The sequence below is a fragment of the Anabrus simplex genome, chromosome X, assembly GCF_040414725.1.
Source record: "Anabrus simplex isolate iqAnaSimp1 chromosome X, ASM4041472v1, whole genome shotgun sequence".
Taxonomy (NCBI): domain Eukaryota; kingdom Metazoa; phylum Arthropoda; class Insecta; order Orthoptera; family Tettigoniidae; genus Anabrus; species Anabrus simplex.
The window spans coordinates 205068928-205096877 of NC_090279.1; the positions used below are offsets into that span (position 1 = coordinate 205068928).

A 27950-nucleotide genomic window follows, 5' to 3' on the forward strand; every position below is an offset into this window, starting at 1 on the left:
TAGACTGCAATATTCAAGACAGATCAGAGATGACGTAGGAACAGGCTCATATGTGGAAATGAAGAGATTAGCCGATTACAGAGAAGAGTGGAGAGGACGAATTGCTGCCAACCAATCTTAGGATTGAGAAATGATAGATAGAGAATACCGTTTCTTAGCATATGTAGCGCATAATCGAATCATATTGTATCTACGAGCTTATACTGAATACAGTATTTCTTACAGTTTAAAAAAATACAAACAAACTCGCATTTTACGGCAACTTTTTAGAAGATAGAATACAGTACATATAATAGAGAAAAAAGGAACATATCTCCATTAACACCTTTGGAAAAAAAATCGTTAAACTCTCCTGTTTTTTTTTACTGTTAACCTTCTTTTCTTCCACATACTTTTCAACAACATTTATTGCTGTGAGAAGCACTGTCATTTATATTCGACTGACTCTGTATGTAGGTTCGGAACCACGCAGCCAAGATTCGTAAATGGAGCTTGTCATTCACGACTTCCGAGGTTACTTTCGTACGTGACCGGTAATTAATTCACACCCGAAAAACAACGAGGTTTCGCCGATGATCCGATCACTAGAAGTTTGTTTTTCGGTTCCCGTCATATTAGCTCCCAACATCACTGTTGCTCACGGTAAAATTTTCTGTCAAATTTATTGTACAATAATTTAATTTTATAAAATTTCTGTTGTTTACGGTCAAATTCAAGTTTTATAAAACCTTTGATAAAACTTTTCATAAAATAAGACATGTTCTATTCCGTAAAATTAATTTTACGAAACGAACCAATCAGCGAAACTGACATCAAGATGATGCAGGCGCTACGTCGTGAGAAGATTGTGAAGCTCGATTGTAAACAAACAAAATGGCAGGATCCGGGTGGACAAAGGAAGCTGGTAGTGTTTCACTGGACGAATACCAGAAATATCCTTGGTTGTACGAAGTTAAAACGCCACTTTACCACAACAGAAATGCAAGAATAGAGGCAGAAAAAACAATCGCCGAATTCCTATATGAATGCTGGTCTTCTAACCTAAACTAATTTTCGACCAAGGACAGCAATCCTCTACCTTCTTCTCTTCTTTTGATCCAATCCCGAGTCCACCATTTCCTGGCATTTCTTTTCTTCCTTTTTACCACTGTAGGCCTACAACATATAATTGCAGGTAAAGCAGCAAGTTTTGCTTTGTTTGTTGGAGCCATACTCTCAAACACACTGTAACTTGAACAGCTGATTCTTGGTTTAAAAGTTTATCGATAGATGGCAACACATACACATCTCAGTTTAGAAGTGAGTTCATAGATGGCCATCCCGATGCTTCCACTGCTTCCACGGATTTTATAAAATAATTTTACCGTGAGCAACACAACTTGCTTTCACCAATTTTTTTAATAAAATTAGTTGTACAACAAATTTTACGAAACATTTTACAGTGAGCAATAGGCATAACCCTTCCTCTGCTCCTCACAAACTACAAATGCTGCACTGCACAGTCAATGTTGAACAAAATTCGAGTTAAGATTATTTTTTTGCTTCAAGGGAGGAAATGTTTGCCTTCAAGAAATTCGTGTAATCAAATTTCGAGTGAGAGAGAAATAAATACACATGACGAATAGGACAAACGGACGGGAAATTAATTTACTTCGAGTAACGGTGGTTCGAGATATCGAGATTCGACTGTACATAGGCCAAACTTTCGGAGACGCTGAGGTGGCGCAATTTAGTCGCGCAGGAGTTCGTTTTAAGTGGCAGTAAATCTTACCGAAACGAAGCTGACGTATATGAGCATCTCCAAACATATCACCGAACTGAGTCAGGATCGAACCTGCCAAGTTGTGGTGAGAAGGCCAGTGCCTCAACAGCCTGAACCAACTCAGCCTGGCTGAGAATAAAAGAAAAAAGAATGAAGCAACTCGGTCCAGTAGAACGGCCGGATGCACTGGACAAAAGTGTTTTTAGTAAACATTGTTTAAATATATAAATTAATTGATACCTCAGCCAAGTTTCATACAAGCAGTTCTCTTGTAAGAATGCTCTTGATTTTCAACATTTTATTAAAGAGATAAAAGAAAGCTTACCCTCCCTTAAACATAGAAATCTTCTCTCTCATTTGCCATAAAAATTAACAATACGGTTTGATGCAACACGTTTCAAGCGGCCGTCTGATAACAGTGTCCCCCTCCCCCCCGGTCTTGTCTAAATCCTACAATCACCATGCTCGACAACCGAAGACAATAATTACAAAGAATTTTAACCAATGTCATTTTTAATAACCTCCTAGTTATTTTTTTCCCCTCCCTTTCATTTCATAAGACTGAGAGGCAAGGAATATCTCCTTCTGAATGAGTTTAATAACCATAAAGCTCGGGTCGTACTTTATGTGCTGCTTACTAAGACAAGCGGAAAGGAAAGGAGAGGCGATTGCAAGGCAACAGACTTAATTTCGACTAATCAACACTTTTTGGAGGAGTGGAGAAAGTGCGGTGAACACACAGAAGAATCCTCCTTTTATCTTTACTCGACAACACTCCACAGCAGGCAGGCTCTTCCAGTTTGAATGCCATTACATTACTAAATTAGACAGACTGCATAATTGTTCTTTTTTTTTCAATATTCTTAGTAGTACACAATCAATCATGATCATGATGATGCTTGTTGTTTAAAGGGTACTAGCATCTAGGTCATCGGCCCCTAATGGTACGAAATGTAATGAGAACTGAAAAGTCGAAAACTTATCCACTGACCAGAATTCGAAACGTAAAGATGAACAATGAATGGATGAATATGAATTTAAAATAATCAGCGCATCCAACTCGCAATATTGAAAGTTAAATATACGATTCCAAATTTAATCCACTGAATACAACTAAAAAAAAAGAGACAATGAACAATGATTATGAACTTAAAACAATCAGTGGATTCGACCGCAATGCCCCATCTCTCCACAAACTATCTTAAAACAATAGTACATACTGACCAAGGGGCTGCTTCCAAAGCACAATCCTGAATCAATGATGCTCGTTGTCTAAAAGGGTCAAAAATCCAGGTCAACGGCCCCTCATAATGGTACTTATAGCTAGGAAAGTAAGAACCATGGTATTTTTCATGTAGAGGTACTAATCCTGAGTAACTTAGACACGGTGTTCCACCCAGTGTGGTACTACTCACAGGCAACGTCCCAACCCGTGGTGGTCCGCATATAGTGCTACCAATCACTGGTTTTGTAAACCCATACGGATGCACCCCCTGTACCTGCTAATCACAAATCTACTGTCTACCTAACATACTGGTAGTACTCGCAAGCAGACTGATGATGATTGATTGATTGATGTTTGTTGTTTAAAGGGGCCTAACATCGAGATCATCGGCCTCTTGGTATGAAATGAGACGAAATGAAGTGACAACTTAAAAGTCCAAAATCCTCCACTGACCGGAATTCAAAGCGTGAGGACGAAGAATGAATGGATGGACGGATATGAATTTAAAACAATCAGTGGATCCGACCCACAGTGCCTCACATGCACAGAAGCTGGCCCAAAACAATAGTATTACTGACCAAGGGACTGCTTCTATAGCACGATGCTGAATCGATTATACTTATAGTGGAATCGGGTCCAAAATCCAGGTCATCGGCCCCTCATAATGGTATTTATCGCTAGGAAAGTAGAACCATGCTATGCGTAATGTTGCGGTACTAATCAAAAGTAGCGGAGACTCGCGGTATTCCACACATTATGGTACTATTCACAGGTAGTGTAATGCGCACATGTAACACAAACCTATGGTGTTTGGCACATCGCGGCGCTATTTACAAGCAACGCAAACCTATGGCGTTCCTCACATAAGTGGATTAACCACAGGGACTCGTACTATCCCGTGCAATTCCTCATATAGTGGGAACTGAGCATAGGTAAGACAGAACCATGGTGTCGCTCATATAGGGGTACGAATCACAGGTACTGTAGGACCCACCTCCTGATTCACACACTGTTGCTACTAATCACAAACCTATTGCGTACCTAACATAGTGGTAGTAGTCGCAAGTAAAGGCGACCCAGGGTGTTCCTCGCGTGATGGCACTGGTTACAAGTAGTCTCATGGTTCTAATTCAATCGTCCCTTGGTCGCCTCTTACGACAGGCAGGGGATACCGCCGATGTATTCTTCGTCTGCGTCGCGCACCCACACGGGATAATCAATCATCACATTAATATACAATTTTATACAGAAATATTCGAACGGAACTTAATTAAGTGTCTTTAAAAACCCGTGGAGAAGCATCTCAACAAATGTATCTGTAAAATTCTTCTACTTTTATTACAAAGTCCACCACAGTATCAGTTATGGTCCAATAAAAATGAAAATTGAACATTAACTAAAAATTATTTACGTAGAAACAGGTTTTGATCATCTTCATCTACATTAATAAAAAGGTGTGCAAATCATTCCAGTTATGACAAAAGCAGGGCTACTTAAAATCAAAATATGTTTAGAAGTCGAATATAAAAATTTAAGTCCCACTTTTTCTTTTAATAAAAAGCGATTTTTTTTTTAAAAAAGCACAGTTTCAGTCCTTCAGGCAAGCGAATCAAAACTGAAAACATCTTAGGGATATGAGCTACGAATTTTAGGTAAATATAATTAAGTATGAGAATATATGATCTATTTATTCCTAAAAATTACAATGCGGTCGATTAGATTAGCAGTTTGCTTTTCAAATACTACGAGCGCTAATGTCAGTCAATACAGAGTTCCATTTAAGCTCTTATAACTACATTCGGTGTCGACATTCTTAAAAAAAAAAAAACAGTCCTGAGGGCATTGAACCGAGGAATACATTACAGAAATAATTATGTAAAGAAGTTAATTTGGCTAGGATTTGAATACAAATGAAAACCAACAAAGAAACAAGCGATTTTAGGCTGTTTTTCCGGAAATGCGTTTAGGCCGGAAGTGATTTTCGATTTTTTGGGTTTGATAGAGCTATCAAAGACTCAAAGTGTAAAACCTTTCCGGGCCCTTCCACCCTTCAAAGTTCGACACAATTGACGAAATTGCTTAATTTTACGTTTTTCGGGAGGTCGGGAAGCTCGTCTCCTTGCTCCCAAGTCTTCCTAGGAGAAAGTTTGCAACATTTTGGTAACACTACTCTTTTGCGGGAAATCATCCATGACAAATCGTGTTGCTTTCTTTTGGATCATTTCCTATCAAGTAATTCTGGTGAGGGTCTGAGACAATGGGTTCTCAGCAGTGACTTATACGCCTTGTGCTTTACATCCTTACTAAGGTGTGCCTGAGCCGGAGTTTACGTACATTAGGGTGGCCAGTTCCTTTCCGCTCCTCTAATCCCTTAACCCCCCACCAACAGCGCGCGGCAACCCATCCAAATCTTGACCACGCACAATGTTGATTAACTTAGAAGATTTCACGGGATCCGTTGGCACATCCTTACTACAAAACTCAAATACCCTCATAACCACAAAAAGAGTTCTGTAACAGCCTCGTTACTGTTACTGTCCCAGATCCCCGTGAGGCACTTTCCCCCATGTTATCCATCTGAAAACCAATGTTGAGGTCTTTTTGCAGCCGCTCACAATCCAGTAACTTATTTATTACTTTATTAGCTGATGTGCCCGCGTTTCGCTACGGGATTCTCAGAAAGACTGTCTTTGTGGTTTTCCCAACTGAAGTCAACATAGGTCATTACATTGACGTCAGTATGAATGTAGCGATTAAAAGCAATGTTATCATATACAATACTCGATCAAATGAAAAAAAAAACCCGGATATTTTCTCACTTTTAACGAGCAGTACTACGCTGCCAATGTAACAGACCAAAGTTCCAGCGCTGCAATGACCAGGCCGCAGGCAGTCGTGAACACTCCTCTGTCATTATTCTGTTAAATATGCACACTGCTCATTCCAATCAGTACTTCAGAGTAGGGATTGAATAGTTCGAATGCTACGTTGTACCGGTGTGTTACGTACTAGTATCAGAAAATTAACGAACCAGAGGAATAACGTTTTAAAGAAAAGAGAGATCTAACTCCCCAGCTACTTCCCGCCAATATTCAGGCAAGCTGTTATACTCGGTACGCATTAGCAATCCCATCTGTCAGAGAGAAGTGGCAGCAGAAGACACAAAGCACATCACAACAAACAATGCTCAATGTAATGTTACTTTTGATCAATTTTAAGAGCTTTCTATATTGTAGGCCTTCACATTTAGTTTTCTTCTGACTCTGTGATATCAGGGTGTCTTACAAAATTTGTTCCCCGACTTTACATGCCGATTCATTAAATTCTCGTTACCTATTTTCTCGTGACTCGGTGCTGGCATGAACTTACCAACAAAAATCCAAATTCATGAATATCTCTGTTATCATAGCCGGTACGGTAAAAAATGTATAAGATATAAATGATCGGAAATTTAATACTATAGGCCTATAACTTTATTTATGTAGTATTTATCCATAGGACCACTAATAACATACATATTTGAGAATTAAATTTTAGTCCTTCCCCTAAAGTAACATTTCACTCAGCGTGAATAAAATTATTTATAGCCTAGATTGTATCGACTTCTTCCCCAACTTTTATACCATTTTTCATTAAATTCTCTTCAGCCGTTTTCTCGTGATACGCGTACATACAAACATACATACATAAATTACGGAAAATTAAAAAGTGCATTTCCTTGTTACTGTGGACACGACCGATATAGAAATACCATTCTTTTGAATTCTGAGCAATGTACATACAAAACTCTTATTTTCTATACAGATACAGTACGTCAACATTCGCAGAAAGCCTTTTCTGTGATTACTGCTCTTAAAGCACACACACACACACACACACACACACACACACACACACACACACTCTCTCTCTCTCTCTCTCTCTCTCTCTCTCTCTCTCTCTCTCTCTCTCTCTCTTATATACATATATGTATAAATAAAAACAAAGGTCCAATAATATTCCCTTGAGGAACTCCCCTCTTAATCATTACAGTATCAGATGATACTTCATGCACTGTAATTCTCCGAGTTCTGTTTCCTATACATACCTGCCAACTTTACAAAACGAAAAAATCAGGAGATTTTGATTTTTAAATCAGGAAAAATCAGAAGAAATCAGGAGATACAATTGGTCAAAATTGCTTATTCTACATGTCTTGCGCAACACAGTACTACGATATATTTATAACACTTATTGTCTCAAAGCCCGACTGTTGCTATACGAGGCTACAAGGCTAAAAATTACACATATCTATTCCCTCACAGGAAGTGCGTGAGTGGGATGATCGGTCTCTGATAAGCCTACCGAAAATAGTATGAACTCATGCTCCAGATGTGTGAATCAGTCATGCACTTAGATGCCATTACTTAGTAAATGCATAGATTAATATATTGCATCAAGCACCCGTGCAATTATGCGAAGCGCAATGCTATTTGGATCAAATAACTAGCTGATGTACCCGTGCTTCACTACGGAATTCTCAGGAAGACTGTCCTTATAGTTTTCCCAACTGAAGTCAACATCTCATTACAACGACGCCAGTATGAATGTCGTGATTAAAAGCAATGATTTTATACGAAATATTCGATAAAATGAAAACAGCACATTTTCTCATTTTTAGCGAAAGGTACTACAGTGTCAATCTAACAGTTCAAAGTTTCAGAGCTAGAATGACCAGGCTGCAGACAGCCGCAAACACTCTGGTGTAATTATTCTGTTTAAGTGTGCACACTGCTCATTCAAATCACTACCTCCGAGTAGGGATCGAATAGCTGGAATACTATGATGATCCAGTGTGTAACGTACCAGTAGTATCAGAAAATTTATGAACCAGAAGAATGGCATGCTAAAGAAGAGAGATCTAACTCCCCACTCCCCAGCTTCTTCCCGCCAGTATTCAGGCAGGCTGTTATACTTGAAACCCAGCAGTAATCCCGTCTATCGTAGATAAATGGAGCAGAATACACAAAGCACATCACAACAAACAATGGTCAATGTAATGCTATTGCTGATCAATTTTATGAGCTTTCTATATTGGAGGCCTTCACATTTAGTTTTCTTCTGAATCTGTGATATTAGAGCATCTAATGTAAAGTGAGTCGTCCTTTCTTTCATGACTCCCTCTTGTGGTATTATTTAAGCGATCGTTCCTTCATGACTTTCTTAATCTTCAAAATTTAATCACCATCACCACCTATATTATTGTAGTCAGAACAGTAAAACTGAATAAGCAAATTATCACAAAAATAATTTATTCTATTATTACCACCTATTCAATACAAGCCATGTGCTTCGTGGATGAAATCTACATAATACTATATACACTTCTCAGGGACATGTTTCGCCCCTTGTTAACGGCATCATCAGCCTGTAGGTAACCTTAAGGTCAAATGTCTGAAACATTATCTATTCATATATGGATTACAATGAAAAGTATGTTACACATTAATCCATGTATGAATAGATAATGTTTCAGACATATGAACTTAAGGTTACCTAAAGGTTGATGATGCCCTTAACAAGGGGCAAAAAATGTCCCTGAGAAGTGTAAGTTATACGAATCAATCATGAGAAGTGTCTCTTGCAAAACTGAATAAGACAAATAATCGGAAATTGCATTCTCTGTAACTTTTGTTATGTAGTATTTTTCAATATGACCACTAAGATAGGTAATTTAAAAAAAGTTTTGGCACCTTCCCCTAAACTACCATTTCGAACAGAGTGAATAAAATTATTTATAGCATAGACTGTAGTTCCTTATTCCCTGACTTTACATACAATTCTGTTCACCCATTTTCTCGTACATCGGCGCTGATATGGACTTAGCAAAATAATAATAATAATAATAATAATAATAATAATAATAATAATAATAATAATAATAATAATAATAATAATAATAATAAAAAATCTAAATTCATGAATATCTCTGTTATCACAGCCGGTACGGTAAAAATGTATAAGACATAAATGATAGGAAATTTAATAATATATAACTTTAGTTATGTAGTATTTATCATTAGGGCCAATAATAACATAAATATTTGAGAATTAAATTTTAGGCCTTCCCCTAAACTACCATTTCACTCAGCGCGAATAACATTATTTATGGCCTAGATTGTAGCAACTTATTCCCCGACGTTATATACCGATTTTCATTAAATTCTCTTCAGCCGTTTTCTCGTGATGAGCCTGCGCACGTACAGACAGACAGACAGACAGACAGACAGACAGACAGACAGACAGACAGAAATTACGGAAAATTAAAACTTATTTCTCCTTGTTAATATGGCCACGACCGGTACGGAAATATCATTCTTTTTAAATTCTGAGCAATGTACAGACAAAACATTTTATTTATATTGAGATAAATTAAAATTAGTCTGAATTGTCTCCAAATGGCTTCTAAAATCTCTAGAAAAGTCACCCGTCGTTATCAGTGAAATTATGTCACTATATTACTAAGAATGCGACTAAGTCTCTAGAATCGACCAAAGAGGATGGAATCGACTAGAATGACGTGAACGAACACGAACATAGCACGCGAGAACGAGAGATTGACAATCGATATGCGCGTCGCGATATACAGGTTTCAATAAACATCGCACATTCGCGCACATTTCTCGCATTAATAAACTTCGATATTTCGTTTGAAAGCGGCCATTGAGCGAAGGACTTCCGGCCACTGACGTAAAAAAGCTGAAATGGAGGGATTTGAAAACAAATGTTTGAAGTTCACCAAAAAATCGGGAGAAAAGATGGAATATTCGGGAGGCGGGAAAAACTGTCGAAAATCGGGAGTCTCCCGCCTGAATCGGGAAAGTTGGCAGGTATGCCTATATATTCAGCGAGAGGAACTCCAACCTACATCACACTGCACCGAGTTGATGGCTGCTGAATTAGAATATTTTGCTAAAATAAGCAATGAACTGGGATGCCAAGTTAACTATTTTAAATTTATATACAGAGTAGGTTCGAGCATTACGTTTTCTTGCCTCGTCTACCTCCGTGTCTGTGAAGGGGGAAACGAGAAAGGGGGGGAGGATTATCTTCTTTGCTTAGAAAACACCAATTAAAATGTACAGACAATTAACTTCTTTTCTCATTATATACTTTTTTCTCTCACTAGTGCGTGTGGAGGTGGAAGCATCGAATATCTAATCTCTTAATGAAGGGAGCAATTATCTTAATGCCGCAAATAGGGGCGGAGGGCAGCTCCGTCCTTATTCTTGTCTTGAGCGGTGCTTGGCCACACTCTCTGTCGAGTACTCTGTGTTTAATGTGCTTCCGACTACAATCTATCTCAAAACGAATGCCACGGTGCCAGAATTTTGCTGAGAAAGAGAGACTTTCTTTATAATGGCGTAACCTTAATAACAGCACAAAACATTCATGTTCCTTTATTATATATTAATACACGACTTAGCAACATCAGTTCACCAATCAGGAAGATAAACCTTCTTAAAGAAACAGCAGAGAAAGTATGACTACAAATCTCCTTTGAGAAGACGACATGCATGACGAACATCAGTGATGGTCCAGAATGGATGTGAACAGACCATGGAAAGATTGGAAGAGTCCAGAAGTTTAAGTACCCGGTTGAAATAATCCAAGAGAATGGACTAGAACAAGAAGCAACCAATATCCGCATCCAGAAATTAGAGCGAGCGTTCTAATTGATCAAAAACCTCTATAATAAGATGATGCTGAGTTTCGGAGCCAGACTAAGACAGTACTGTTGTTAGAACAGAAGGCTTATATGCTTCTGAGACCCTGTGCATGAACCGAAAAGGACTAATCAATCATCTACTTAAAAGAGAACACAGGCTTACACGGAAGATCTTGGGTAACAGATGGGTCGACGAGCAAGTTCGACAGAAATCCAATAAAGAAGTAAACAGCAAGACGGAACCGATAACAACAAGAATTAGAAAGAGAGGATTGCTCTTTTATAGACACATAGTAATTTTCTAAAACCAATAGCATCATGTTGAGATGGCTCCAAGAATGTGAGAAAGATCTGAGAGAAGTGGGCATTACGGAGAATAAAATCAATGACAGGGATAGTTTCAGAAGGATAGTAAACAAATATCAGGGTTTCATGGTGATTGATGGGCTCAATAGATACTGGCAGGATGTCAAAGCCGGCAGACGAACAAGACAGGCTGTTAACACGGAGTCAATACAGGCTCAATTCAAAAAAACCAACAGCACTCAAGCTTATTATTAAATTAGATTACTACAAATAATATAAGCTTTCGCGGATGATGCAGGAACTGACAATTACACTCAGCCGCAAAACAAGTACAGGAATTACAAAATGTGCCCGCCAAAACTTGTGTAGGAATATCTTCTGGAAAACTGCACATAACGACTCAGAGAAAACTGATCCCACAATCGAAATCAAATTTCGGGAAATCCACCGTGTTCAGAAATTCCAGTACATCGAAGAAATTCTTACCCGAAATGGAACTGAGAAAGAAGCTATAAAAAGAAGGGAGGGAAAGTTGGAAATGGCTTTCAGACTCTGTCATGGAATCCAAGTCCATATCCATCCAAACAACATTAAAACATTATTGTACGGTGGTCAGAGTAGAGCGTCTAAACGCGGAGACCATGACGAGAGCAACGGCCGCAGTCACTGAAGAAAGTGAAAGTAGATTCCTTAGGTCCAAAGAGGTCACTACATTCACAACCCATGTTCCGATTGAGAAATAATCGGGAACTTTATCATAACGTTGAAAAGATAACAACTACTGCGAGGAAAAGAAGACTGTCATGTTATGGGCACTTTAAGAGGATGAATCCAAAGAGACTGGCACATAGGATACTTAGTCCACAAGAAAAGTGGAAGGCACAACCTTTACGGCTTACAGAGGTTCACAAGGACTTGGAAGAAGTGGGGATCTAGGAGAGAAAGAACAACCTCAGGAAGAAAATTGTGGGAATGAGGGACGCACAGGAGAAACTCGTCAAATCACGCAACAACTCGGTTAAAGAGCGACCAAAGACTTATGAACATCTTCAAGGAGTGCAAAGAAAAGGGAACGAGTTTGACAGAAAGAAGATCTGGTGGATTGCGTAAACACCGTCCATAGATGATCGTACCCATCTTCATTATCGAATAACAAGTCATATGTAGAGAGCTATAGCAAATTGCTGTGCACCACCAATCTCTGTCTCTACTTCCATACGAGAATTTTGCATGCATTTGTATGGACAGTTTTACTGTATGCCTCAGAAACCTGAACGACCTTGAGATTATTGAAGTGTTGTGTTTCCGGCGAATGATTATAGTGATCAAGATGACAAACGTTGAAGTCCACTACAACAAAATAGATTTGTGGTGAAATGCTCTTACTAGGTATGACCATACTTTGAGCTAGCCTCAGACAATGACAGCTTCTGCTGAGATTACACTGACGGCGAAATGCTGATAGAAGGACAATATTATCTTGAGGTCCTCTGTAATCTTCTGACCTAGGCAAGTAAAATACTTAACTTGTTCTATATCTGAATCATCAAATCTCTCAGAGAAGAGGTTTTGGGAGATTCGAGACTATCTATCTTTGAGGTATTTATTTTTATACCGTATTTCTGCATCGCTGATATACAGTATATATATTTAAAAAGATACGGAATGTTAAAATTTATCTTTAAAGCAAGGGAAGTATTAGTACGGTTTCCTTCTTTATAGCTCTGAATATTTAGGCGCAGGAGTACCTCAGCCTCCCCCCTCCGCCCCCAAAGCCCTCCTTACAGGTACTGAGATATGCTTTTTGTCATCCGAAAATTTGTGTAAAGTGAAGCTACAAAATGTGTAACGGAAGTGACATCACATTAGTCGTTACCGTAGGCCCTCGTCGCCAAAGATGCTGCGGCTGTAGATTTGTATAAACAGAGTGTGTTGAAATAGAAAGTGTACCGTCTGTGACGTCACAGTCGTTACCGTAGGCCTTGGTCGCCAAAAGATGGTCTGTGAAAATGATGGAAATAAATCGCACCTTATCAATATTTGAGTTTCATTTATTGAAAGACATTCATGATTATTAGCTTTTCGCAAAGGGAAAAGTTTCTTTTCTTCAATCAAACACAGCAGCTAAGACTTGAAAGAAAAAAAAAAATAGTGAAGGCTGATATGGCTGTCTCGACTATTCCACTATATTAAGGGAATCGGTTTTCAGTTTAAGACTGCGTGATATTTCACAGAGACGGGATTTTGTTTCCATTCCAAACGAATCCTTGTCCGCAAAAGCATCCAAAACCAATTCACGACTTTTCTTGTTATCTTAATCAAGACCGGCCGGTTGAGGAATGCAAGACTGAAGCTGCTAAGACGGGGACAAGAAGAGGAGAAGGATAACGTTCTCACTAATGGGACATTTCTTGTAAGATGTTCATCTAGAGCATCTTACGTTACTAAAACTGTGCTAACGAGACCGGGCGTGATAAACAAGACGAGAACACACGACGGGGGTCCAACCACAAATAGTATCTGTATTCAATGAAATATTGATCACACTAACGTCAAGTCGGTGATTATAATAATTAATGGAAAGGAGCAGACATCAAAAAGGGGAAGGTAGATAAAAAGGAATACGTAACAGGTTGAGCACAATGACAAGTCAATGAGAGAACAGGGAACAGCAGAAAAAAAAACCACGAAAAAATAAGGACATCTCCACATCTTCATTCACTGCCGTCTTTAAATACGGGGGCTGATTCGTAAATGAAGGTAATATTTTTTTATCTGTCGAAAATGTGTCCACACTGAAGATCACCTATAGCCAGTGCCGGGTGTATAGGCAATGAAACAGTAAAAATAGGCAGGCATGTAGGCACTAAAATAGGCACCACTGTGTAAAACAGACAACAAAATAGGGGTTGAGAAAATCTCTCTCTATAAGATAAGAGTTTTGTCTGTACATTGCTCAGAATTTAAAAAGAATGGTATTTCTGTATCGGTCGTGTCCACAGTAACAAGGAAATGTACTTTTTTTTTTAAAAAAAATCCGTCATGTCGGTGCGTATGTACGCACATCACGAGAAAATGACTGAAGATAATTTAATGAAAATCGGTACGTAAAGTCGGGGAGTGAGGCACTACATCCTAGGCTATAAATAATTTTATTCACACAGAGGGAAATGGTAGTTTAGGGAAAGGCCTAAACAGCAATTCTAAAATATTTGTTATTTGTGGTCCTATCAATAAATACTACATAACTAAAGTTATATAGAATTAAATTTCCGATCATTTCTGTCTTGTACTTTTTCACTACTTGTTTTACGTCACAGCGACACAGCCAGGTATTACGGGGACAATGGAATAGGAAAGGCCAAGGAGTGAGAAGGTAGCGGCCGTTGACTTAATTAAGGTACAGCCTCAGCATTTGCCTGGTGTAAAATGGGAAAACCACGGAAAAGCATCTCCAGGGCTGCCAACAGTGGGATTCGAACCTACTATCTCCCGGATGCAAGCTCACAGCTGCGAGCCCCTAACCGCACGGCCAACTCGCTCGGTTGTACATTTCTATGTAAAGTCTGCGAATAACGTACCACAGTCCAGGCTATAAATAATTTTTATTCACGCTGGAGGAAGTGGTAGTTTAGGGGAAGGTACCTAAAATTTAATTTTTTAAATACCTATGTTATTTGTCCTACCGAAGAGTATTACATAACAAAAGTTATAGAAAATGCAATTTCCGACCATTTATGTTTTATACATTTAAACTTTTATTGCTTAGTCCATATCAACGTCGAGCATTGCTAACATGGAAATATTGTTTACATCTCTTTGTATTTAGTATCTCATAGTATTTTGGATTTATTGAACCTTACAGGCCTTCGCCCAATACAGTGTTCAAATCCATAACAGCCTAAGCAAGTACAATATTTATAAACTCCCCTGATTAAGCACGATGACAAAAAATAATTCGATTAGTATTGTTTAAATTGTGTTAACTGGCAATGGTTTTTGTCATGACTGTCTTCAGGTGAAAAACCGCATGGCTATCGGTCCATACTGACAAGGAAAATTGTGAAGATGATTATAAAAAAATGAGAAATAAATCTTAACGGAACGAAGAATAAGACAAGAGGGAGTCCTAATATCACAGAGTCGGAAGGAAACTAAATGTGAAGGCCTAAAACTGATCGACAATAACATTACATTGTTGTGATGTGGTTTGTCTCTTTTGCTGCCACTCATCTCCGATAGATGGGAATACTGCTTCGTCCCGACCAAAACCAGCATGCCTGAATATTAGAGGAAAATAGCTGGGGAGTTAGATAAGTTTGCACATCCTCCCGTCAAGAACGAATTATTTATTATTTATTGGTACACTCAATGACTATGGAGAGAATTTACAACTTAAAAATATTGAATATTTTGAGGAAACTCAATGAGGGACCTCATTACTTTAACTTGGGCGGAAGACTATCCTTCCGTCGCTAGTGAAGTTGGGATCTCTAGAGATCCAATTTTTCAGCCAGTATGACTTGGAAGATTTTTCTTTAGGCTTTGCGGAACATATTTCTTTAAAGTAGATCTAAACATGACCTCAAAACAAAGCGTCCAACAATTTGCAGGGCGAGGGATGGGATGTTTGAAAGAAAACATACTTCGACGTTGATTGCTTCTCGCATGTCATCTTAAAAGGCAGGAGAGGTGGAAAGCTTCGAGGTTAAATTGTTCCTGGTTTGTCCAGAAGTAAATTTCGCAAAAGCGCTACTTCCGGAGACTTTCGAGAATTCTCCTAACTGGGGTAAAGAGATGATGAGAAACGAGAAAATATGTTACCATTGATGCTTTCACGACCCGTTCCTACACGCACACGCGGTGTGATGAACATCTTAATCGGAGCGTAATGATGTCATAAGCTCCCGCTTGGAGCGCTGTGCCAACATACAGCGAGCCATCTGGTGACGAACGGGCGTACAACAACAGGTCGAACGGTGAAACAATCTTAAATTCACTCATTATTGTAGAAGCCTTCGAGATTTTCTCCTGAAGACACTGAGCAAAGTTCTCTGCGAAATGTAAAGAGTTTCGCCTCGTTTTCTTGACACGGCATAAGCCCATATCATGTCTACAACGAGAAAATAATTATGTCGACCACACTAGCTAGAATATAATGCATGGGCGGAAAAAGACTGTCGAAAGGCATTACATAGGCAATTATATTCAACGTAGGCACGGACTTTTGAAACAGGCATTTATAGGCGCGATAAAAGCAATGAATTATTGCTAAAAAGAACCTCAAATGGATTTATATATTCAAAGCCTAAGTTTCCAAATACAGGAATAAATAAGCAAAGAACCAAACTCTCATCCCTAATCATAGCCTTGACGGGCTTGATCTTGAACGCTGGCGGTTCAACACTTGGGAACAAAAGCTCTTCGGTGCGATATCTAAATACTTTTTCCTCCATCCACATTAGAGCGTGTTGCTTAGTGTAGAGATTCGTTATAGTCTGGAATCGAACCAAGAGCTTGTACTCTGATACGAACGTACAAACAACACGTAAGTAAGAGCTTCTCTTCTTAAAGCACCGTATAGGTGACACTACTGACCTAGTATACATAGATGACGAACACCGGTTGCCATGGTTACAAAATGACTGTGCTAATTCTAGATATACCCCAGCCCAAAAAGCACATACAGGCCTACATGTAAATAAATAAATAAATAAATAAATAAATAAATAAATAAATAAATAAATAAATAAATAAATAAATAAATAAATAAATAAATAAATAACCTGTTTGGCCTTCGCTGATGACATAGCATTCATCTGTGGAAGCATAGAAACTGCCTTAGAACAAATGAATCTTCTGAAAGAAACAGCAGGAAACGTTGGCCTTCAGATATATTTAGAGAAGACTCAATTCACGACGAACATTAGACATTCACCCACAGAGCCAAAAGGGGGAAAATGAACAAGGTTTATAAATGTAAATACCTATAGTAGGTGGAATAATGCAATAAGGAAGCAAATAGATCACGAGGAAGAAAACTGGAGCTAGGAAACCAACTGACGATAAGAAAAATCTCTGAAGGAAAACTAAAATCAAACATTACAAGACAGTAATCAAACCAGAGCGTCTGTATGCCACAGAATTCATGTTCTCTATGAAAACCGGAGAAACAGACGAGACAGAGTAAAAGGAAAGGAAAATATTGCGGCAAATCTGGAGACCACCGAAAACTGAGGAAGAAGAGCTCAGATATAGGAGGAATAACGATCTGTACAGGGACGGAGAAAATGAGAGGATGCCAGACACGATCAGAAAGAGGAGAATTACATTTTTGGGTCACATAATGAGGATGGATAACGACAGATTGACAAAACGAGTGTTTAACAACAGCAAGAATGGCAACCAGTTGATCCAAGGAGTAAAAAGGCCATGACAGAGATTGGAATAACAGACAAGGCAGAAGAACTTTCAGAAGATTAATACAAAATTTCAAGGATTTCCAGAAGGAGAAGAGGAAAGGTAATAACATTTGGACACAAGTGGGGAGGAAACAGGAAAGTGAAAGGATGAAGAACTATCGGAAGTCAAGAAAAGAAGGATAGAAGTGAATGCACAGAGTTACTTTCCGCGCTCCTTAGATGGCCAAAATTGAAAAGAAGAAATAAAAATGAAAAGAGACATTAAAGACTAAGAACATAGAAGAAACAGAAAAAGATCCCAATGGGATAACATAAATGTTAGAAAATAACTAACAAGTGTCAAATCTAGCCATACAAAGAGAGGCACGAACACGAAACACAAAGTGAGGTGAACAAAGTGGCAGGCCAGTGAGGAAAGAAAGAAAGAAAGAAAGAAAGAAAATGACAAGGACAAAGTCCACATCTTCACGCTAAGACTAGAACAGGGCAGCGAACATTACTCTGAAAACATGTTTTTAGCTAAAAATCAGGGGAGATTACTGAACTATGAGAATAATTAACTTGGTGTGAACAGATCTCGGAACCATGTTGTGCTAGAAAACGAAGTTCGGTTCGTCCCCTAATTCCCGAGCAACGGCTGTTTCTTTACCCCCATCACGTATCTTGAACGAAACAAGTTTCGCCATAACACATTATTGTAATGCCTTCATCCTTATTAAGCTCGGAATAACAATGGTATAATATACTTTTCCCAAAAAGTAATACATATGCTTTAATATTCGGTGTACAATAAGAGAAAGAGCAAATCTTGGGGATCTTGCGCCGAGAGAAAAAGGAAGTTGTGGCGGCTAGGCAAAGGATTTGCTTAATGTTGTCATCGGACTTATAATAATGTTTTAATGTTGGGGAGGGATTTTCTTCGGGGCTGTGTATTCGTGCTTCATGCAAAGCAGTGAGGCGGAGAGGTGGGAAGAGCTTCTTGAGTACGGCGCCACCTTCCGCGGAGTGGGGAGGTCACACTGCACCTTTTACTTTGGGACACCCACGGGATCGCCCTCTCAATGAAAAAAACAAAACAATGTTTATAACAAAATATGCTTGTCCTGGAACAGTTAAATTCGTCATTACTTAAGAGTGATCGAACACGAAGCTCTTTATGCTTCAGAAACCCTCAATTTACATCATAAAATTTTTAAGGAACAATTAAAGGTTAAAGAAAGGAAAAATCATGGGAAAAGTCTTAGGGCCAGTAATTAAAAATAGAATACATTACCCCAAACCAAACTCAGAAATATACTTTAAAATACCTAAACTTACTGATACAATGAGACTTCGACGAATTCAATTTATAAGCCATTTGGAAAGAATGAATGTCCAACAGATTTACTTATCAAATAAACAAATTTTTGCAAATCAATCGTACGACATCAAAATGGTATAAGCAAGTAGAGAAAGACGCCAAAAATCTGCAGGATCGAAACGTAATCAGGAAATTTGTTCACACAAGGGGATTTAAGGAAGACAAGAAGAAACCAACAAAACGCACTTGGTCGGAGGAACAGAAAATACAACAGATGAAAATGAAGAACTACTGGGCAAGGAGGAAAGCTCAACCAATGATGATTCCACGTGGTCCTAAGTGATCCATTCGCGCAGAAGAAGAATATATATACTTGGAATACGTCTCTTTTATTTGGAATCCTGCAACCAGGTTACATACAGATTTCATTTAAAGGGCGCAGAAAAAAGTTCTTGAAATACATATATATTTCAGAAAAACGGAGAATATCCCAAATATTTATCTTATTACAAAATGATTGAAAAATTAGGGTTTGAAAGGCTAGATATCTGAGGAAAGTGTAAGTTGATGATTTTTTCTATAAGCTTGTTAATAATGCCATAGATGATATGGACCTATTTTGTCAAATTGTGTTATACGTACCTAGAAAACCGGCAAGTAAATTTAGAAACTTGTTATTTTCTCGCCAAGAGTTAATACAAACATTTATATTCACCTCTATATAGAATGATGTCATAGTATAATCAATGACATCCTCTGAATATTGGTTTATTTCAAGACTTAGTAGTAGTTTTCAATGAATTTACAACCCCAGTACATAAAAATTTACAGGATTTCCTTGAGACATCTTACGTGTTTGGGGAAAGGCTCAAATGACCAATATCCCAGTTTACAAACGAATATTTGTTATAGTTTGCTTTCTGTCCTCTTCCTTTCACTTTAAGCGAATTTTCCGACCTGCTTATGTATCAAGTCCGGATGTTTAGGTAGTAATAGGTTAGCCCGCTCTTTGGTAATGTAGCGGACCAACATAACTCTAGGGGTTCTAACAGGCCAGGCCCCTAATGTTTATGCAAATCTCATAGCAGAACTGTTGTCAGGGGCAGGCTAGTATACTTGTTATTCGCTCAGTAAGTTTGCATTTCAACCTAAACTAGTGGCGAACAAAGACTGAAAATGAAACTGATGATAAAGGAAATGTGAGAAAAGTAACGAAAAATATAATTTACTGAACTCCGGAAGACCATTTAATTGCTTTTTAAAACTTACATTTCCACTCTGACTAAAAATTATGGAATTTCTGAACCTTGGCAATTGCTCTGTCATAGAATTCTTGTGCATGCCTTGTTGTTACCACAAGACGCACACACGAAATGTTGCCAACTGTGTACACTATTTTTTTTACAAATTATATATACATACTATACACACACGCACTAAAAATTGCCATTTTGAACAAAATACTACTACTACTACTACTACTACTACTACTACTACTGCTCCATTAGGCATGTCAACAGAATCACAACATGAGCTCATGACTTTCACAAGCAACTCTCGTTAACAACTCCACTCAACCCTCAAGCCTGCCTCTTCGTATACACTGCCTGGCCAGGCTTCTAGAAGAATATGACACAACATGTTTTCTCGTAATTTCGAGAGTCTCCAATGACTTACTTACAATGAACGGAAATTTCTGTAACTCTCTACTTCCAAAGATACGTTGTTCTGGGCTTTTACCGTGTGTTGCACTGGATTTATACATCATATTTACAGGTAAATAAATTATATACTATTAATTACGTGTTCTTACGTTAATTAAACTCATATTAATATGCATGCAGCAGGCGTTTTATGACACAACCTCACAAATAATACGACCACGATGTATACCAAATAAAGTCCGTACATAACTACGTAAATAATACTAATAGATGTAAACAACTTCATAGCCAGACCTCACAAGTCATAAAAATAAAAATAATAACAATAATTCGAGCTCGATATTTCCATTATTTACCCATGGTTTAGAGAATTTTTTCCAAGTTATACTAGTCCATTACACTTGCATCAGCTTGCAACAGTCATGAATCGCTTTAATAAAGTAGGCTACAGTTCACTGTAAATGATTGCATTTGACTATCCTATTCATAATTGATTTTAGTATTTAACTGTGCAGTATGTATTTTTATGAGATACCCTTCAGTTTCGGGGAACTGACCCTGGCATGATGCTATAATTTTAATGAATATTGAATTTTCACGACCGCATTGTAATCGAAACCGATTTTCAACCGATTAGGTCGTATTACGTACATTTAGTACTGTAGAAGAGATGTTAAGTACAGAACAAAAATGGCCAACCGGACACCAGTAGGATCCAAACACACAACCTCCCGATTTAGCGTCGGTTGCTCTACCAATTGAGCTATGGTGGCCTAGGTCATCCTTGTTCTGTTGGAAAGGATCTAAGCTACAGGTCTGGCATTACTGTCATCACACCGTAGAGTGCGTTCAAATCGCCCGTTGTGGGCCAAGTCAACGAGTATTGATTTTCACGGCCGCATTGTCATCGAAAACAACTTTCAACCTATTAGGTCTCTGAAAGTCGGTTTCGATTATAATTTTAACTTTGACATCCCTCACAGCTTCAACTCTACTAAATGCCACATATAACTGAACATGGCTGACATTACTGCTACTACTAAAATGTTTTCATTCATTCCCTGAAGGGGGAGGCGGGCCACACAGACGGTGACGCCGCCTCTCAGGTCAGGAGATTCGGTACGGTGAAGGAGATGTGTAGAGAAGGTGAGAGGGTTGGCGGCCGTGGCCTATACTAGGAACTGTCCCGACATTCGCCTTAGTGCAGGAGAACGGGAAACCATGGAAAAACATTCTCAGGACAGTCGACGGTGAGAACCAGCCCCTCTCCGTCTCCCGAATACAAAGGCGTAGAGCCACGGTAGAGCCATGGCGACCCGTCTCTGCTCGGTTGGTCGGTCGGAGTGCAGGGCTGTCGGACCAGCCGAAGCCCACTCTGCAACCTCCCACAGACTTGTCAAAACTTTGACCCTGTGCTTTGCTAATGGCCACTGCGAAAGCAAGACGTAACGGGAACTGCCTCCTTTGAATTTGAAAGTCAGGTTACTTATTCTCAATAGACACCAAACCAATCCTCGGTAGATAAATTACCTGATTCTTGAAAGCACCTATAATGGCTTATAATTTTGTCACATATCGTTTACTAGAACCAACAAGAAGCAAAAACTTACATTCTGGTGATAACTTGATTTCACAGAGCCGCCTATCAGGTCCACATAGAAAGATCTGCATACACAACTTTCACAGAGCCCTCTATCGGGCTGGCATAGAACTCAGCGGAGACAACTTTCAAAGAGCCATTTACCGGCTAATAGAGTTAACTGCAATGACGTTAGCATCATATTTCGAATAAATTACTACTAGGGGGCACGTGCGAAAAATCTCGCATGTTCATAAAGTACGTGGTGGAGCAGCTTCCTGGTGATCTAAGGAATACACAAATCAGTGCAATATTAGACAGTTTTATTTACTACTTAGTGTAATCGTTGGTGTTTTAACATTTATGGTATCCACTTAAACGGAAGCAAAAGCAAGTGCATTATTATACTGACGAATATTCCGGAAGTAATTTTTGGTTTTATTATCATTCTTTTCTTAACTGATAATTACAGCATTTTATAATGACATAAAACAGGCGCCCTAGCGGCCAAAATGTGAAGTGGGCAGCAATGATGGCAACATCAAAATTTGCAGATCACACACTTCGAACAATTTTTTAAACTAATTTTTAAAAGAAATCATCTATATTTATGAAATATCTATTCTCTTTCTTTTGAATGCTCATTTTCCATGATCGGTTACTTGTGAGCGTCGCAAAAGGGATCTATACTACTGAAATAATATTTATGATTTTATGCAAATAAAGGACTTAATGAAGGAAATATTTTTCTAGTAATTCTGAGATGGAGACCTTTGTTTTGATGTACTACACAGAGGCGTAACTATTGAGATTTTCTCACAATTTTGTGTTACACGATGAAATTATACATATAGACAAGCTTATACATCCGGGTTCTATAGTTACGTAACAGGGCTTTTCTAGTCGACTGTTTAACGTTTCGCAAGCTTATTTGTATAGGAATTGTGCATGGCACATAATCATGCTTTTTCCCCCTAGCCTCCAGTGTCTCCCTCTTCAACCCTTGCAATGAATTTACAATTTACTGTCACTCATCTTCGTTACCCCCCCCCCCCCCTCCCTCTTGTGGGTGGGTGCGGAAGAATGCATTGACGCATCCCTTGCCTGTCGTAAGAGGCAAATTCCAGGGACTTGACAGCATGGACTGGTGACCACGAGGCCTTTAGTGAGTCTGGCATTGCTTCCACCTACTTGTGTTAAGACTCCTCACTTTCCTGTCTGTTCTGTTTTGGTCAATTGTTGTTCTCTTCCTACCCCAGCGGTATTAAGTCTACGACACTCAGCGAGTCTATCACTTTAACTTCCATCGTGCTCCTTCCGTTCCTTCATTCTTCGAAGGGTGGAACGTCTTCCATTACACTTCTTCGAACGATCCTTAAGAAAGAATGGTTGTCCTCATGCACTTTTCCTTCAAATAATAATCACAACCACCACATCTTCGTTAGGTGGCATTACTGATGCAGTTATAACCCACCGACGTCGAGTACAAACTACAAAGCAAAGCAATCTCCTTACAGGCCATGATGGCCCCTGAAGGGGTGGAGGGTAAAGGCTTCCACTTTACATAACCTCGAAACCCAGTGTGGGTATGTGGTTAGCTCTACTCCTGGCCGCCTTTATCCCCAAGAATTAACCTGCTACTCACTTTTGGTGAAAGGTGAGGGAACCTCACGACCACGCGCCGCTCCACAAGTGGAAATTTCGCTTCTCCTCCTGATAGGGGAATCGAACCTATGGCCTTCCGGGTGAACCGAACACGCCTTTATCGCCTCCGGGTACAACAGCTAGTATTAAAATATGACCTAATTACGTGTCACTGCTGGACAAAAACGTCTGTTAAGTATGAGATACAACAGAGTACTTACCGACAGGAAATTACTTCTTTGCCCCCGTGGAAAGCTCCAGCCTTTCCCCATCTCTTGGGCAGGCTCAGGACGGCCACGCCCTGAGGACCTGCCAAAGCGACTTGCGACGCTGTCTCGTTCACTAACAGCGTCTCTACTGAGAAGCAAGGCGGGTCCGTGGGCAGCAGAGTCTGAAAATAATAATAATAATAATAATAATAATAATAATAATAATAATAATAATAATAATAATAATAATAATAATAATAATAATAATAATAATAATATCGATTGACAAAAAGGGTAATAGATTATGTAACCTCGCTTAAGAACTCTGGCTTAAGGAATATCGAAAGGACCTCAAAAACGCGAACATTAAGTTCAACAGACATTCTAGAAAGAGGCATCTTTAGACACAAGGTAAACAATTGGGAAGCTACATCAGAGCAACCACTATAAAAACCAAAGTGGTCGGCAGAATGTAAACAAGCCTTCTCGGAAAGAATGAAAACCTATTAAAACAACAAGAAGAACCCACAGAAGAATTGACTGAGTTATTTGCTTAACGTTTTACAATATTGGGAGAATTCGCTAATAATAATAATAATAATAATAATAATAATAATAATAATAATAATAATAATAATAATAATAATAATAATAATGGATCAGAATGTTTAATGCTCAACAAAAGAGGTGAATAAGAGGAACTGGAAAAGAAGGAAAGGAAAATAACTAGGGAACTTTTGGAACGCCAAAAGAATAAAGATAGTTGGATGAAAAGAAAAAAAAGAAAAAAACTGAAGACATCTGCCGAAACACTGAAAAAATTACAGACACAAATAAAAGACGAAAAATACAACTTTGTGGTCACCTTCACAACGGCAGGCTAACTGTGAAGATTTTCAATCACATCTCTAAATTAAAACACACCACCGGTTGGCTGGAAGAGATACGAAGGGGTCTACAAAGATTGAAGGTGACAGATGACATAACTAACAGGGTGGCCTTCCGGCGACAGATCACGTCTGTGCATTTTTCGTTTTTGCAAATTCAACGTCAACCTCGGAGAGTGTTATGGGAGGAACGGAGACAGGCGATCAACCGACGCATGAACTAGTTCTCGGAAGAAAATAAAAATACTGTACCATAGCCTTAGGTTCTAAGCGCTCTGTAATTAGACAAATTCTATAATAATAATAATAATAATAATAATAATTGTTACCGAGTTTTTGTGGTAGTTAAGCATGAAAGAAGGTGCTGGGTGGTGAATAGGTCTCAAGCTACTAAAGAGAAATTAAATTTTAAAATTTAACAAGGTTATATTTTCTTTTCAAAATTAGGTAACAACAAATAGAACAGGTACTTAGTAGCCGAAATACAACTTGAAATGTACAATTACAGGGATTAAAGAATTTGGGCTTCGAGCCCTGAAAACACAATTCTTGAGCAACTAGCTCAACTTTACGATATACCAATTTCAACAAAAGGGGCAGAAGACCCCACTCAAACCCTGGAGCCCTTGCTCCAAATTACACAGCAAAGCCTCCTCGAGGCATACAACTCTCAGTTTTAGAAAAGAGCCACTCGCTCTTAAAGTTAAGCCTCTCCCAGGCCACACCAAACTCAACTTTCAAGTTGTCCTCAAAGGACATATACACAGGGGTAAAATACCCAACCTACTGAGGTCTATTAGGTGAGAAAAGATTAATACATGACCTCTAAAATACAACTTGAGAGGAGGCGAACTTGCACTCCTAATACACTTTGCTTAAGACCTACTTGGCACTAGGCCGTTAATACAAGGGCTAATCCCATACTACAGAGGTGACTTAAAGGCAATTTACATTACATTACGGGAGAATTGGTTGAGAAAAATAAGTTCACCTCAAGACGATGTGAGTGGGAACTCGAGAGGGTTAGCACTCTCTATCCCATAATGTAGCTTTACAAGAGAATAGAAGAAAAGAGTAGTTACATTTTAGGAAAAGGTTACATGATGGAAAACGCTTCGAACCCGCCGCGAGAGTTAAACTGCCGACCTAGCAAGAAAAGAAGATATTAATAGGCCATTACCTGGTAGTAGATCGCTGCCGAGGAAAGAGGCGCTTCCCGCCTCCTGCTATGTACTTAATACACTGAAAGATGGAACAGAAGTGGCCCGGAGACCCTAAAATCAGCAGTTTAAATACTCTCGCAGAAAATTCTAGGCGTTAGGGGAAAGAAAACACCCTCCCACAAAGATTTTATTGGGTAGGACCCCGCAACAGATACAAGATGGGGGAAGATACCCCTGATTGGTCAGAAATTCATTGAAGAAATTCGTGATTGGATACATTCAAAGCAAGGGGAAGAAAGGGGTAAATATTGCCAACTTAAACAATGACAGAAAGAAATTTAACAAAGAACAAACTCCTGAAATTAAATTTTCTCCAACAAAATAGTTCTTTGACTCCGCACTAGGTTGCACTATTGTTGATCTACAGTAGTGTCCTCTAGAAGAGAAAGTTCACACTTCTTAATACAAGCAAAACAAAAGTACGTCGAAAATGACACAGTTCACAAACTCAAAATTTTCCAGGTAGTGACATCTTCTGAGAAATTAGTAGATTAATAGTGTAGATAAAGTTCAGACTTCCTCCAGAAGAGGAGTTTCAACTGGCGCAACTTTTAAATAAACAGAGTAGAGGTGTACCGCCCGGTACAGACCTCCCCCCCCAAAAGTTCCTCCAGGGGTGACACATGAAATCAGTTTGAAACAAAGTCCAAGTAATGATGTTGATACGAAGATAGATAGCAGAAGCATTTACAAGATTTCTTAATTCAGTTTCAAAATGTTGTTGTTGCAGGTGAAAGTCTTTATGTTTGTAGAATTTGAATTTCTGAAGATAAACTTTTAATACTTAAAGGTGAAGAAAAATTTTGCAATGTCCACCAAATATTGTAGTTGAATGCCCAAGTGTAGTTATTGCTTATGGTGACTGTCCATATAGTTGATGTAGATTGAGTCGAATGGCCGGACCGGCCGTTGCAGCTTGCGTCCAACGGAGGCCGCTCGGACCCCTCAAGTACCCTGAGATACCGCTCGCCCGCACTATGAGGGGAGCAGAGGTGTTGAAGTACGCCGCGCCCGCGGTGAACAGATACAGGCTGCGGGCATGTAGCAGGTCGTGCGCCGCACATCCGCCTTGGCCGGGAGGAGAGCTCCGGCTTGCCGTGCACATGTCGGCCTCGCTGGAGAGGAGGGGGCCCATCCCCCTCCCCAGTTGTTGCACGGCGCTGCGCGGCTGCGGGGGCACTGAAACATTAAAGCTAGGCGGCAGAATTGTGTTGGACCATCGTCTTCATTGAGGGTACAGGCATTATGGAGAGGTTGAGGGGCCAGCGGCGTGTAGATACCCATTGCATTAAACATTATGAAGCCACAGTGTAAGGTGGAGCAGGAGACGGGAGCGTGGTAATGGCCGTGGCAAGGACAGAATGGCAGTTTAACGGGTCGGGACAGGTTTTACAAAAAGCTTACATCTGAAACAAAATATTATAGGTAGTGCAGAATGCCTTAAAAGTAAAACTCAAAAAAAAAAAATATAACCTTCATATCCTTTCAAAATAATATGAAGCAAGTTAACACAGAAATTACACCGGTTTCACCTGGGACAGGTGAACTCTAAATATCCTCTCGGTGGCTGGATTACTTAACAATAAAGTAACCGGCGTAAGAAAATCGAGAATGATACAAGGCCCATGAAATCTGGGGGCAAGCTTGCCCGCGGGAACAAAATTTTTGACCATAACCTGGTCACCTACCTTCAAAGGGGTGGGTCTCCGTCCACGATCATACCTTTCCCTAACCTTTTCATGAGACACTTTAAGATTGGCTTTAGCCTTCTTCCAAAGATCTTTGATGTTGTCCGGATCTATTGTCTCGGGCAGAATGTCACTCAGAGACCAGAGGTTAGAGAGCGGCGAGTTGGGAACAAACTTGAACATCAAAGAAGCTGGAGTAAACTTGTGAGATTCATGAACCGCCGAATTCAAAGCAAAAGCTAACCAATGCAGGGACGTGTCCCACCTGGAAGGATCTTCATGATGATAAGCAATGAGAGCGGACCTGAGATTACGGTTAACTCGTTCAGCCAG

At 39.2% G+C, this 27950-nt stretch overlaps 1 protein-coding gene across 1 annotated transcript in view; it reads right to left on the reverse strand.

The window, feature by feature from the left end:
• The window catches only part of mbo (Nuclear pore complex protein Nup88), a 533759-nt gene that overhangs the window by 205309 nt on the left and 300500 nt on the right, over nt 1-27950 (reverse strand). Inside the window, exon 2 of the mRNA XM_067159234.2 lies at nt 23832-24001. Coding sequence (XP_067015335.2) covers nt 23832-24001 — 170 coding nt within the window. The remainder of the gene's footprint in view (nt 1-23831; nt 24002-27950) is intronic.